General features: G+C 38.2%; 1 protein-coding gene across 1 annotated transcript in view; it reads left to right on the top strand.

Annotated features, from left to right (window-relative positions):
* Positions 1 to 331: 331 nt before the first annotated feature.
* TENM1 (teneurin transmembrane protein 1) overlaps positions 332 to 14018 on the top strand; it is a 413153-nt gene continuing 399466 nt past the window's right edge. Inside the window, exons 1-2 of the mRNA XM_040266625.1 lie at positions 332 to 485; positions 1158 to 1398. Of these exons, the coding sequence (XP_040122559.1) occupies positions 332 to 485; positions 1158 to 1398 (395 nt within the window). The remainder of the gene's footprint in view (positions 486 to 1157; positions 1399 to 14018) is intronic.

A 14018-nucleotide genomic window follows, 5' to 3' on the forward strand; every position in this document is an offset into this window, starting at 1 on the left:
AGAAAGTGATTTTTTTCCCCCTCTGATCAACCACTGCAAAGTGAGTCTCAGCACAAACCAGCTGAGCCCTTTGCTAGACATGGAAAGCCTCTGGCATTTTTCAGCTTTTCAAGTCTCAGTCATTTGGGAGGTGGGACAAAGCCATGCTGTCTGCAAAGTTTATCGGCAACATGCTGGTGTTACAAGAAATCGCTTGACATCTATTATGTTTCTCTCGTGAAAGAGATGTGGCTATCAACTACAATAGTGATTTCTTTTCAAAGGGTTTAATTGGGGTATTTCACATGGGCCAAATTCTAACTTCCTGTCTATATGTCTGCCTACCAGGAAAATGGCAGAAAAATACCAAACAATAACAATAAAGTCTGAGGACCGCTGTCCCAGGATGCCTCCTCTGAAAACAGGCATAAAAAAAAGTTTCCTTGCTGTCTCAGCTGCAACTAATATTACTGAGCTTCTAGAAAGGTGTGGTAAAGAGGGGAGAGGTATGGACTGTGTTTTGCATGTAGAAATATGTCTAACAACCCGAACAAACTCCTTCTAGCCTCCCTTTTATAAGAAGCACTGAGTTGGGCAGAAGGGGAACTGGCCAAGATATTACTCTCCTGCAGTTGAGTTACACACTTGTGAGCTGTTTTTCTGAAGTTTTGTTTTGCTCCCATGCAGGCAGGCTAGCATCCTTTCCTGTGGTAAGCCAGAAGGTAGCCTTATACTTTTAAGTGTCGAGTGATTTTCCTTGCAACAAATTTATGCCTTTCACTGGTATTTTCCAAAGTGAGACTTTTGCAAGTGATGGAAATTGGCTCACTTCTGTTCTGTAACTCAGTGTCTCGTTGATAATTTATTTGTTCAGTAGCAGAAACTCTGACAAATTGTGTGAGGCGGCCTGGTTTACTTTAGAGCTGTTATAGCCCTGATAAATTTACATGTAAATGCGACTGTGAATGTCTTACATTTCAAAAGCTCACTGCACGTGTTTTTGTACGTTAAGTGACATTTTTACAGAGAGACTGAACTTCCAGCTCTCCCGCCCAGCCCCACCCCATCCCACGGGTTATGTTATTGGGAAATCCTCAGAAGTCTGACGTGCTATGTTTTCCTAACTGCCCAGTGAGAGAGTCAGTCTCTATTTTGTGTTTTTCTTCTCTCCTCTTTAGACATGCAGAGCAGCCCACACAACCAGTTCACCTTCAGACCCCTCCCGCCGCCACCACCGCCTCCGCACGCCTGCACCTGTGCCAGGAAGCCACCCCCAGCGGCTGACTCTCTTCAGAGGAGATCAATGACTACCCGCAGCCAGCCCAGCCCAGCCGCTCCAGCTCCCCCAACCAGTACCCAGGATTCGGTTCATCTGCATAACAGCTGGGTCTTGAATAGCAACATACCATTGGAGACCAGGTACTTGAGCTATGATTGATCCCACTGAACTTAAACATTGGCACAGGATGATTCCACTGAGGGCAGAAACACATCATAGACAGCTGCAGAGATGCACAAATACATAGATATGCACCCAGATGCCTGGGCAAAAAGGCAGACCCCCTCCACAAGCCTGGAGACACACACAGGCACACCCATAGACACAGACCAAACAAAGCAGATGCCCCTGTGAAGAGGAAACCATAGATGCATAAACACCCCATAGGCAGACACCCACAAAAGCATATGAAACCAAGCAATTACCTAAATTGTCATTGTATCCTCAAGGACTGTCCCTTGTTTCAAGATCCTGCAATATTACAGGGAAATCCAAGCAAAATTGGAGGAAAAGCAATAGTTTACATTTTATTTAAGATCTTTTTGACTAAGTTGCCTTCAAACATTTTGAAAATGGATTTGCTCCATCAGAAGTCCATATGTGTAATTTTCAAAACTTGATTCTGCCATTAGGGTGGAATTTGATCTTTTGATCAAAAATTTGCCTCTATGTTCCTGTTGCTTGTTATATTTAAGTTTCCAGATTCCTCCTCAAATCTTTGTCAGGTGATTAAAGTTCTACTCCTCCATAGTTCTAGATGCCTTGATCATAATAGATTTCAGCACTCGATGTGATTAACTGAGAAATTATTCATTATTTCTAGGTACTCTGTCTTAAGCCAAAAATTACAACTTTCTATTGTTGTAGAAAAATATTGCCTAATAAGCCATAGTATTCTGCTGTCTGTCAAACTCAAGGACTTCCCTTTGTCTTATATGTCTTCTTTAGGTCTACCACCAAAGCTTTTAAACACACCTGCATGTAAACACTGGGTATGAGGTGTTACTTGATAAGCAATGTCTGGTGTCAACTCTGATCAACTTCTATCCCAATAATCTGAGAATTGGAATGGAAAGGAGAGGACTAATAAACTCACATTTTAAAATTATTGTTTCTCCTTAGCAGCATATTAACTTAAATGCCAGCCAGAGCATCAGAAATATGCCACCAACAACAACCTGAAAACACTATGGCCCACATCTAGGAAACTCTATATCATCCATCACTAACTAGATTAAATATCTTCAAAAAGTGATGTTACTGATCTCTTCCAAGAGATAATATAGCAATCAGCACCTGTGGGTACTAGTGAGAGGGTTTGTATAGCGTAGCATTTCTTTTTCATTTTTTTTAATTCAAAGAGAGGAAGTAAATTAAGTGAGAAAAGCAGAGAACAGTGTTTATCTTCAAGTAGTTTTCACTAATGGTGGTGATTTACTCACTCTTTTAATTCCTTTGCAGGGCTTAGTGATAGCTAAGAAAGCAGTGGGCCCATTTGGTTAACTAGCAGTCTTGATAAGCAAACACACTTCTTTCATCTAAGAAGCCAAATAACAGGAAATCTGGAAGGAGGGTGGGGAATGGGCTCAGGCAAATGGAGAGAGAAACCTCTTCTTGTTTGAAATGTACATCTAGGCATGTTTGTACAAACTGCACCCACGGACCTTCTGTATCTATGCAAGGAATGTATTAATTGGTCTCAGTTTCATAAGACGCAGAGAAGAACATAAGTTTTCATGCAAGACTGAGCAGAGAGAGTACCTTTTTTGTGCATTTGAAAATATATTCAGCATCACAAAGATGAATTTTTAAAAATCTAGAAACCCTATCAGCTTGATCAGCTAGGATTTTCCACATATATCCTTTATAATGTTCATTTCACATGCAGTCAATAGAAGGTAACTCTGCGAGTGCCCTGGTACTTAATTAAGAGCTGTATGACAGCTCTCTGAGCCTCAGCTTCCACATCTGTAAACATGAATATAAAAATGCCCATCTCAACAGATTGTTAGGAAGATCAAGCCAGTGTAACAAAATGTGCATTGTGAAGCATTATAGAATTCAAAGGTAATATTGCCATCCCTATTATGTGTTTACCTGCCTCTCCCTAAATATCTCCAGAATAAGACATTAGCTCATTCCTCAGGCATTCCATTTCATGTCAGACAACTACTGGAAGATTCTTAATGAATACAAATCTCCCACCTCTTAACTCTACCCATTCCTTCTAGACCTAGTTCTGGGATCTCACAAAATAAATAAAACCCCTCTCACATCTAACAGCCCTTCACTGATCCTGAATCTTCTCTACTTAGAGCTAAATGTTTCCCCCATCCCTCCATCTGCTCCTCACATTAACTGATTTCAAATCCTCCATCCTGGCTCTTCCCTTAGAGCACACTTCAGTCTGTCCAGTCTTGAAGTGTCACAGCTAAGGCTGAATGCACGTGTGAATTATTAGGCTGTTTGATTGAAAGGAGCAGTGGTTATTCAAACTGCCTCAAACAGTTGAGAATATCTTTTTAAGACTATTGCCAGGAAATACTGGTCAATACACAAGGAAGGGTAAGGCCTATAGATCTCTGGCACTAATATGACTCAGCAATTCTCTGCGGTGTTGCCACTCTTTGTCTTTTTCTTTGTCCAATAGCTTATTGTCAGCTCAGTATTTCTTTGGTCTACCACATAGTTTCTACTTTCTCATAGCAAAGTCAGGTTTTCATCGCACCACGTGACTCCAAGTGTACCTCCCAGCACCTTGCACTTTCTCCCTTCAGTGCCTGTTCCATTGCTACCTGCCGAATTCTCCTGCTAGCCCTAGGTTTAAAAACCTAAGAGAGGGACTTCCCTGATGGTCCAGTGGCTAAGACTCCAGGCTCTCAATGCAAGGGGCCTGGGGTTCCATCCCCGGTCTGGGAGCTAGATTCTGATATGCTGCAACTGAGATCAAAGATCTCATGTGTCCCAACTAAGACCTGGCACAGCCGAATACATAAATACTTTTAAAAATATATTTAGAAAAACCAAAAAGAGTGCATTTGATTAGCCCGATTCATCCCTTTTGTACCAGGCAGTGTTTATGTTTCTTGGCAAGCCCTGTCAGTTATTCTTTCAGGCAGCAGAGGCTAAGGGGAGAGGAAGATCATGTGATTAAAAAAAGCAATAGCCTGGACACCTATGGATGTCACTGAGCACAGGCTGGGAGCAGATCTGATGTATGCTAGATGGAACGCTCAGTAGAATCAACTTGATTGACTCATTCAGGAATTTGTGTTATGACCGATAATCAGTTGTCTCCCCTGTTCTAAGTAAATATTGGGTTCCATAACATCTTATGGAAAAACCCAAATGAACGTTTTGGCCAACGCAATATTTCTCTTAATGTTCTTTAAACCAATATCAGCATTTTGGGTGAACACATAACATTACTGATACACACCAAAAACACTATTTAACTCAATTCAAAACTTTTAAACGAGTTCTAAGGCTAAGCCACATTTCATTTATTTTATAATTATTACATAGTTGGTAGGTTTCTTAAATTGTATGTTTGGAATGGAAAGGATGTAGGTGGAAAATAGGTTTAGAGCTTCGATTTAGCCTAATTGGATTTCATCTTGTTAACTCGTGGAGATGTAGCTGAATTCTAATTCTGCCATAGAAAGTATTTGCACTGTACTGCACTCATTACTGTGTCATTTGTAGGTTTGTTAGATATGCCTTGCTCTTTTTTTAAAAAATTTTATTTTGTATAAGGGCTTCCCAGGTGTCACTTGTTGTAAAGAATCAGACTGCCAGTGCCGGAGACGTGGGTTGGTTCCATCCCTGGGTTGCGAAGATGCCCTGGAGGAGGGCACGGCAACCCACTCCAGTATTCTTGCCTGGAGAATCCCAGGGACAAAGGAGCATGGTGGGCTACAGTCCATGGGGTCACATAGAGTCAGACACGACTGAAGTGACTTAGCACGCACCCATAGCCAATGAACAATGTTGTGATAGTTTCAGGTGAACAGTGAAGGGACCCAGCCATACATATACCTGTATCCATTCTCCCCCAAACTCCCCTCCCTTCCAGGCTGCCACATAACATTGAGCAGAGTTCCATGTGCTAGACAGTAGGTCTTTGTTGATTATCCATTCCAAATATAGTAGTGTGTACATGTCCATCCCAAACTCCCTTACTGTCCCTTCCCTCCATCCTTCTCTGGCAACCATAAGTTTGTTCTCTAAGTCTGTGAGTCTCTTTCTGTTTTGTAAGTTCATTTGATTCATTTCTTCTCAACTTTCACAAATAATTGTGATGTCATACAATATCTTGCCTTCTCTTTCTGACTTACTTCACTCACATGACTATGTAAATCATTAATAAAAATGTTACATAGGACAAGATCAAGGTTAGAGCTCAGTTGCATGCCACTGAAAATCTCCCTGCAGGTTGACATTTATCCATCAGGCAGCATTCTACATTTCTCTATCTTGTTCACGGACATATCATTAAAGACCTTCTCAAATGCCTTGCTGACACCCAGATATAGAGTGCTTACATTTTTACTGATCTGCCAAGCCAATAATCATAATCAAAATAGAAATGAAATGAGGTTTGTCTAACATGACTTGTTCTTAAAGAATTTATGCTGCCTTCTGATGGTTACTACTTTTTTGAAGTGCTTACAAATCCTCTTTTTAATAACCTGTTTCAGGATTTTGCACTCAATCAGCATGATGTCCCTTGTCTAACCTAAGGAGCCCATGTGCTGTGTGTCCCTTTTCAAAACCAAAGCTCGTATTAGGGTCTCAAGTCTTCTGACACATGTCACCCATACCACAATCCCAAAACGTTAACAACTATGACTAGGCCATCTAACCACAGGACCTCTCACCACTATGGAATGAAATTTCAATTCATTTAGAACAGTTGAGTGCCTTCTTATGGGCACCTTGCCTATATTAGGCTTCAATTTATGGCTATGATATTGATTACCCTTTTAGGTTGAATGAAAGTAAAAGTTGCTTAGTCGTGTCCAACTCTCTGCGACCCCGTGGACTATACAGTCCATGGAATTCCCCAGGCCAGAATACTGGAATGGGTAGCCTTTCCCTTCTCCAGGGGATCTTACCAACCCAGGGGTTGAACCCAGGTCTCCTACACTGTAGGTGGATTCTTTACCAGCTGAGCCACCAGGGAAACCCAAGAATATTGGAGTGCATAGCCTATCCCTTCTCCAGTGGATCTTCCCTACTCAGGAATCAAACTGGGATTTCCTGCATTGCAGGCAGATTCTTTACCGGCTGAGCTATGAGGGAAGCCCCCCTTTTAGGTTAGAATTATTCTTTTTCACAAAAAAAGATACAATCACTCATTTGATACCATTCCATGAGTTGCATGTCAAGCCTATCCTTGCTCTTCTTGTTCTAAACATATATATTTTTAAAGACTGTTCTGTTATCTTTAGCAGGTTTTTTCAACCTTTAGAGTCATTTCAGGTGTGATTCTTTTTGGCATTTTTTAACCACACCTTCTTATATTTATTTATCATTGATTTTCATCCCTTCTTTTCAGTACATGTTCTTTAAAAATACTGGTTGGAGAGCACCCAGTAGAGGCACACTGATTTCAATAGCCAGCAGATCTCCCCAGCTCTTCATTCATCTCCTTTTTTTTCACTGTCTCCGGGCGTGGACACATACGTAGTTCACTGTAGAAAACCACTTTCCTAAAGTCTAGGATTTTGCTTTATAGAGTACTTATGAACTTTCAGCTAAAATGGTTGCTTTCTCTAAAAGTTTCTGTCACCTTCAGTTCACCAGTTTTTCTTTTCTAGTCAGTGAGAGAAGCAAGTCTCAATGATATGTCTAGCTGGTTGCTGTGGAGCTGAAATCACTCGTGTTTACTACATTTGCTCTTAGAATAATTTTGGAGTCGTGTTGGAGTATCTATTTCTTCCATCTGGCCAAGTGGCTTATTGTAGACTCCCTAAACTAGTCACCAAAATGAATCTTGCAAGATTTTACCATGATATTCAATATTAGGGAGAACTTGGATTTGATATTAATATAACCACTCCAACTCACAATGACAAATCAGAATTGTGTGGAGGAGTCAGGCCTAGCCAGAAGAATGGATACCAACTATCCTCATTGATTTTTAGCATATTCTGACAGATGGCTGTAGCTTGTTATGTGGCTAACCGCCCTTGCTGGCTTTAGGCCAGTGTGACAACTCAGAGGAGCCAAAAGGTTATTTTTACAAAAGAAGAGCCAGTGCCATTGGTGGAGGAAATGTTGACAAGGAATGGAAAGAGAAAGGAAATCTACATGACCAATGTTTGTTAGCAGACTTACAGAGCTAGTGTCTATCTTGGGGAAATAAGAATCATTTGGAAGAAACATTCATTAGTGGTGATGGCCATGATTTAAATATCTATGGGATAGCACTCTTTAAATATTAACCCATAAATGTAAGGTTTCTAGTGGTAGTTAACTTTCTTTATTTTATAGTACTATTAAAATCTACCTAACATTTACAAGTAGGTTCCCCCCCCCACCGCCCTTAGGACATTCGCTCTGGAAAAATAGATTCAAAGACCTTTTTTTCCCTTTAATAACGACTAGAGAAAAAAAATAGCTCAGAATGTACATATTCAGTGCTTAGATCCAACAATATTGCGTGCTTTAATCCTTTAACAGCACTGGGGTTAGCAAAATCTATCTTCAGCCACAGATTTAAAGATTCTTTTTAAGACAGGAAAAGACTTCGTGGAACTAATCTATGACCTATAAATCCTGTTTATTACAGATGAACAGGAGTCAACCAAGCTTTTCAGCCTACACCAAATGATGGATGTGGAAGATGCTAAATTTACATGAAGGAAAACTCTGTAGCCGTTACAATATATTTTACATATTGAGAATAAAAATATATCTATAGCAGTCCATTGTGCTTGGGCAGTGAAGAGCAGTATTTTGGAGATTATTGTGATACAGTCTCTAGTCACTTTGGTGGTGGTATTACTTTTAAAAATGCTTTTGAATTGACTATTTATGGTTTCAATTCAAAATTAAAACCATAGGCAAACATGTGTTTCATTTTATAAAGGAAATTTCACCATAGGTGAGATGAAACCTGGTTTTAATATGGAGAAGATTTATTTAGTAATCCAAATGTGAACATAAACAGATGTTTTTAGGGAATTTTGACATAATGAACTGATTGGAGAAATATATAACTATAGCAAACAAAAAATACATTTTAGAGGCATCTCTGTACTAACCTTTCTGCCCTCCCTCATCATTCATATATACTTCCATATCCTGGGTTATATATTTAAAACAGAAATACCTGGTTTTGATCCAGAAAGGAGCTAGTTCTTAACAACTCATTGATTACAAAGTTACTTACCCAGTTAATCATAATAATTATTTTCATTACCATGTCAAGTTAATAGACACTCGTCCCTTATATTTTACTAAAACTATGAAATATATTTGAGGTAGCAAAAAATTATTTTCCTGTCAATTGTTCTCCTTATTTTCTACAGAGAGGTGCATGTGTGTGTGTGTGTGTGTGTGTGTGTGTGTGTATCAAAGACATTCTACTAAACATCTCCCTTTGGGAAAATCCAGCTGCTTCTTTATTAATTCCACAAGACAAAAAGTTTGTAGCTTTAAAAGAAAAAGATAAGATCAGGTTAAGTCCTGAAGTCTTTGAAATATCTCAGCAAGAATGGTGAAAATGTAATACTGAGGATTCCATTTAAAGAGGAAAGCTCAAAAAGAATTGCCCCCTTTGGCAAACAAATAAGCAAATAAACAATAACATCTGCTTTACCATTCTGTTAATTTTTTGGTGTGATATCTGAGGGTATAAGAATGTGTACTATGTGAATATTTTAAATGAAAATCAGTTCATTGTAAACACTATGATGAATTAATTCTAATATAGATAAGTGTTAAGAAGTTTTGACAAATATTTATTGAGTGTCTACCATGTACCATCCACTATTCTAGTTGCTGGGGCTACATCAAATAAAAATTCAGACAAAATCTCTGTCTTCATGAAGCTGACATTCTAGTGAGGGAGAGAGCCTTCACCCTAAAATGTTAATTATATTGAAGCTACTAATATTGTAGAAATGGTGGCCTGGCTAGATGTAGTATGGGGGACGGGGGACAGGGGACCAAGATACCTTTTAAAAGTCTTCTTTTATTTGTCCTCACTTCCCTATAACAACTTTCATAGACTTTCCCCTTATCTGTGGTCTCATACCACCCTGTTCATTTGTCTATGGAGATCTTACTCCATTGTACATTTGCACTGGAGATACTTTATTTACTTGTCTTTATTCCCTGTTGCATCTCGAGTAAAGGAGTGTGCCTTTTTTTTTTCACTTTGACTCCTTCGTTCTTGGTTTATATAGTTCAACAAAATTTTTGTATGGTATATGGACAGACTGATAGAGCAACTGAGCAGGAAACTCCAGATGGAGTAGGTTTCTGAAATCAGAAACAGTAGTTTGTAGAAGCCAACAGTGAGTTTTATTTTGGAAACATGTATGCAGGACATCCAGTTTGAGATGTCCAGTATCTAATAAGTAGTTGCAAATATGGATCTGTGTTCCAGAAAAGAAAGAAAAATGGAAAGTATTTTTTTTCTCCTACCACTTACCAAATGCTTATACTATATGCCAATTATTGTGCCAATCCATCATCACATTAATTCCAACTTAAGGTTTGTAAAACTGAGGTTTGTAGAAGTTGAACAATGTACCACAAGGTCACCAGTTAGTAATGAATGTAATGAATCCAGTTCGTGATAGACATGGATAATTAAGAATTTCATCAGTCAATGTATTAATAATAATTGAGTTTCCATGAATGATGGATGAAATACTATAAAACCTATAAGAGTGTTTAGTATAAGAAGACGACAGTAAACCAAACCCATGGAAACACATTTTAGAGTTCACAAAGGAGAGAAAGCCAGCACTGTTGTTTGAGGAGTAATCATAGAATGGAACAGAACAGAGAGAAGAAAATTTCAAGGAGATAGTGATCATGATTTCCAAGTGCCTCAGAGGAATTAAATAGGATGTGGATGAGAAAACACCATTGATTCTGTCCATTACAGGCTTCTTGATTTTTAAGTAGCTAATTTCAGTACAGTGATAAGATTGAAGCAAGATTGCAATAGGTTTTAAGAACTGGGAAGAAGTAAGAAAAGAGAAATAGAAGGTAGAGTACTGTTTTGAAATGGAATAGTAGATTGAGAAGAAGCTGAATCTGGGCAAAGCATTCATATAAATTGGAAGGAGGAAAAAGAAAATGGGAGGAACTACATTTAATAAGTAGGTACACAATAGTCACCAAGATGGTGATGTGACTGACAGAAAGAAACCTACAGATCAAGTTAGAGATTAAGTTTCCTTAATGGTAAAGAATATGGAAACTTGCAGAGATGCTCACATAATGCTGAAGAAAATGGCATGATCCTGCTATGGTACAGGCTTCCGGGGTTACCAAGTCTCATACAACTGGGAATGACACTGCCCTCGGGGAACAATTCATTCTGTAGGTCCGAGAAGTTTGTCTTTGCTGATCTCATACTGGAAGGAGGTATTATATCAATACCACACTTATTTAAAGTTGGCTCTTGAATATAAGTCATATTTCCAAGGGCAAGCAGATATTATTGGCCATTCCAAGATTATAACTTAAACTTCTGGTCTCCATCTGGCACACACAAAACACTAGGCAGCCCCTGTTGTTGATGAAGATATTCAATAGTGACATGTGTGCATAGGGCTTCGCTGATAACATAAATGCTAACTTATGACTATTTCCTACTGAACTAGCAAAATACCAAGTATAATATAAAAATAGATATCATTGATTCATTCCTTTTGTGGCATTATATAAGCCTCCTAAGTAAGTTGCTTTTCTTTACAAATAAAATCTTTGCAATCTGCTATTTCCCCAGCATTCAACCTTTCAACTAAATACTTGGGTTGGTTTTGGTCTATCTTGAAAGTCAGATCTTTCAAACTTGTCAGTTACCATACTGAATAGTGTTATTAACTTAGATACTTTTATAACAGTATGGCTGGTTGCTTTTTATTTGATATGCTAGTAGCTAAATAGTTTTCCTTATTTGTAATATTCAAAAGATTCAGATTTTAGATAACATATTGTATATATGTGCATGTGTGTACACATGTAGGCATATGTGTATATATAATTATGTTTGATTTTCTATTATCCGAAGTCCTTTCATTCATTATCTCATTTTAAACTCTAAACAACCCTAGGAGTTGTACAATAGAAATAATGTCCAGTTTAAAGATAATGAAACTGGGTCTTGGGAAATTTTACCAATATTTCCTTTTGGCAGTTTATTATAAGATTTGGAGTTAGAATGCAAGTCTCCATGCAACCAATCCAATACTCTTTGCACTGTAACAACTTGTCTCTGGAATATAAAGAACCTCAAGTCATTTCTTTTTGTCTTTTGGTGAACATTTATAGTTCAGTAAATTTCCCTGCCTGGAGACATAATCTCGGTTTTATTCTATTTATATTAAAATCTTGATGAGTCTAAAAACCCAGAAAACTGAGGGTTCTGGTTAATTGGATTTGGTAGTAGAACTTTTGAAAAATTACAAGTCTTATTCAAAATTATTCTTAAATGTGCATCTACTTTCCATTTTAATCCAAATGATCATAATTTAATCTCTTATAAATGATAATCTTACAGTAAGTGAGGGTTATCATTGTGAATATATTTTTTTTATTGTATAGTACTGTAGATATAAAAGATATTGTAGACAGAGCCAAATGTCTTTGGATATACTTTGAAAATTTTGGATGGTCTCTTATGACTAGTTGAAAAAGCACTGAATTTAGAGTTAGAAATCATGAGTACAAGTCCAGTTCTGCAACGAAATGGATGTATGACCTTGTTAATGTCTCTTTCTTCTCCCAACCTCATTTTACTCAGCAATCAGTTAAAAGAATAAAGTTAAATGATATTTGAAGTTGTTTCTGGCTTTATTAACTCTGTTGTTCTATGGTTTGCCTTCTTGTCATTTGCTCCTTTACTGAAAGAATGCTATTCTATTAAGATTTCCAGTTAGTTAGATTCTAATTAATTGCATTGTAGATGAAGTCCCCCCAAAAGTCCAATAAATTAGTTGAGAAATCATGATTCCTTCCAGAATTTCCATTAGCCAAGAGGAAATGAGTAAAACACTATATATCCCTGTGTATCAGAGGGTAGCAGTAATGGCAGCAAGTATAGTCAGGAAGGCATTCTTAGGCCAGTGCAAGACTAGTATATGTTTCTGTTTTGTCTGATACACAATAGGTGTTCAGTAAAAGTTGGTTGAGTAAATGAATTTAAGAACAAATTCCTTCCTAGAGACAGATTCAACATTTAACACCTATGCAGAAGTTTATCTTGCCTTGGGTCATGTTGTAAAGCTGCAGTAGTTGCAATATTTTCTTTCATATTGTCATTTTCTAATTGTGAAATAAACATAACTTCATTTTGAGTTTCTTGTTCAAAGGTAAAAACACAAATCTGTTTTGGGTTTAAGTTCCAACTAGCACTTCTGTATCGCATCCTGTAAATTAATGATGATTTTTTTCTGAGTATTGACAATGATGCAGAGAAAATAGTCTCAGGTTTAATAATATATTTGCCAAATGGAGATGTATATTTAGAGGTCGAAGAAGTACATGAAATCATTATACTCTTGAAGTTAGTTTCACCTTGTTTATCTTTCTGTGTTGTCCCTGAATAATTAAAGTGAACCAATGAGTTTCTCGTTTGCATTCTTTAATCCACTCAGCAGGGAACCAAGGAGAGAGTATTTCTGTGGAAGGAAGACCTGATTTCCAAAAAGTCTCTTATGCTTAAATGGGAATATAATCACTGAGTTTAGAGCATGGCACAAAGCTGAGTTTGACTGTTTCTTAGGCGGTATAACCTGAGGGGAGTTAATGTTTCAGTGGCTGTGATTATTATATATTGTGCATGTTTTAATCAGTAGTTCAGGTTTTGGATTTATGCCTCATGACAGGTTCATGAGGGGTACAATTTGAAAAGCAATTTTAAAAATGGAAAGTGGAAAATGCTTTCTATTCTCCAGCTTTTATAAAGATTTTCTTGTTTGGTCAGCAGGGTAAATGTTGGAGGTAATTTTGAGTGAGCCCTGTATGTTCTCTGGCCCTACAGTTCAGGATATTTGTTTGGATGCTAGAACAATCCCAGGTGCAAACAGTCTCAAGGGAGGAACAGCTGTGAGCTTGGGGAGGAAGATAAGATCATGAGTTCCTGGCAAGAAAATCTTTCTCTGCAATTCTTTAAAGAATGACAGATTCCCTCCCATAGGGACACTGAATACTTCAAAACTGCATGTTCCAATTGGAGAAATAGTTTTTGACCAAGATTTCTCCACCTTGGCCCTGTTGATATTTCAGCCTGGATGATTCATTACTGTGGGGGCTGTCCTGTGCATTAGAGGCTGTATAGGAGCATCCCTGACCTCTACCCCCCGCCAGATGCCAGGAGTGCCCTCTCCTCAGTCATGACAACCAAAAATGTCCCCAGACATTACCAAATGTCCACTTTGGGCCCGTTTGTCCCCAGCTGAGAAACACTCTTTGATTAATGGTGAGACAAAATCCATTGTTTCCTTTACCTGCTCCCTTTACCCACCCCTCTTCAGACTCTTGCAATTTCTTTTTTCCCCTCCTACCTTCC

The sequence above is a fragment of the Oryx dammah genome, unplaced genomic scaffold, assembly GCF_014754425.2.
Source record: "Oryx dammah isolate SB20612 unplaced genomic scaffold, SCBI_Odam_1.1 HiC_scaffold_23, whole genome shotgun sequence".
NCBI lineage: Eukaryota > Metazoa > Chordata > Mammalia > Artiodactyla > Bovidae > Oryx > Oryx dammah.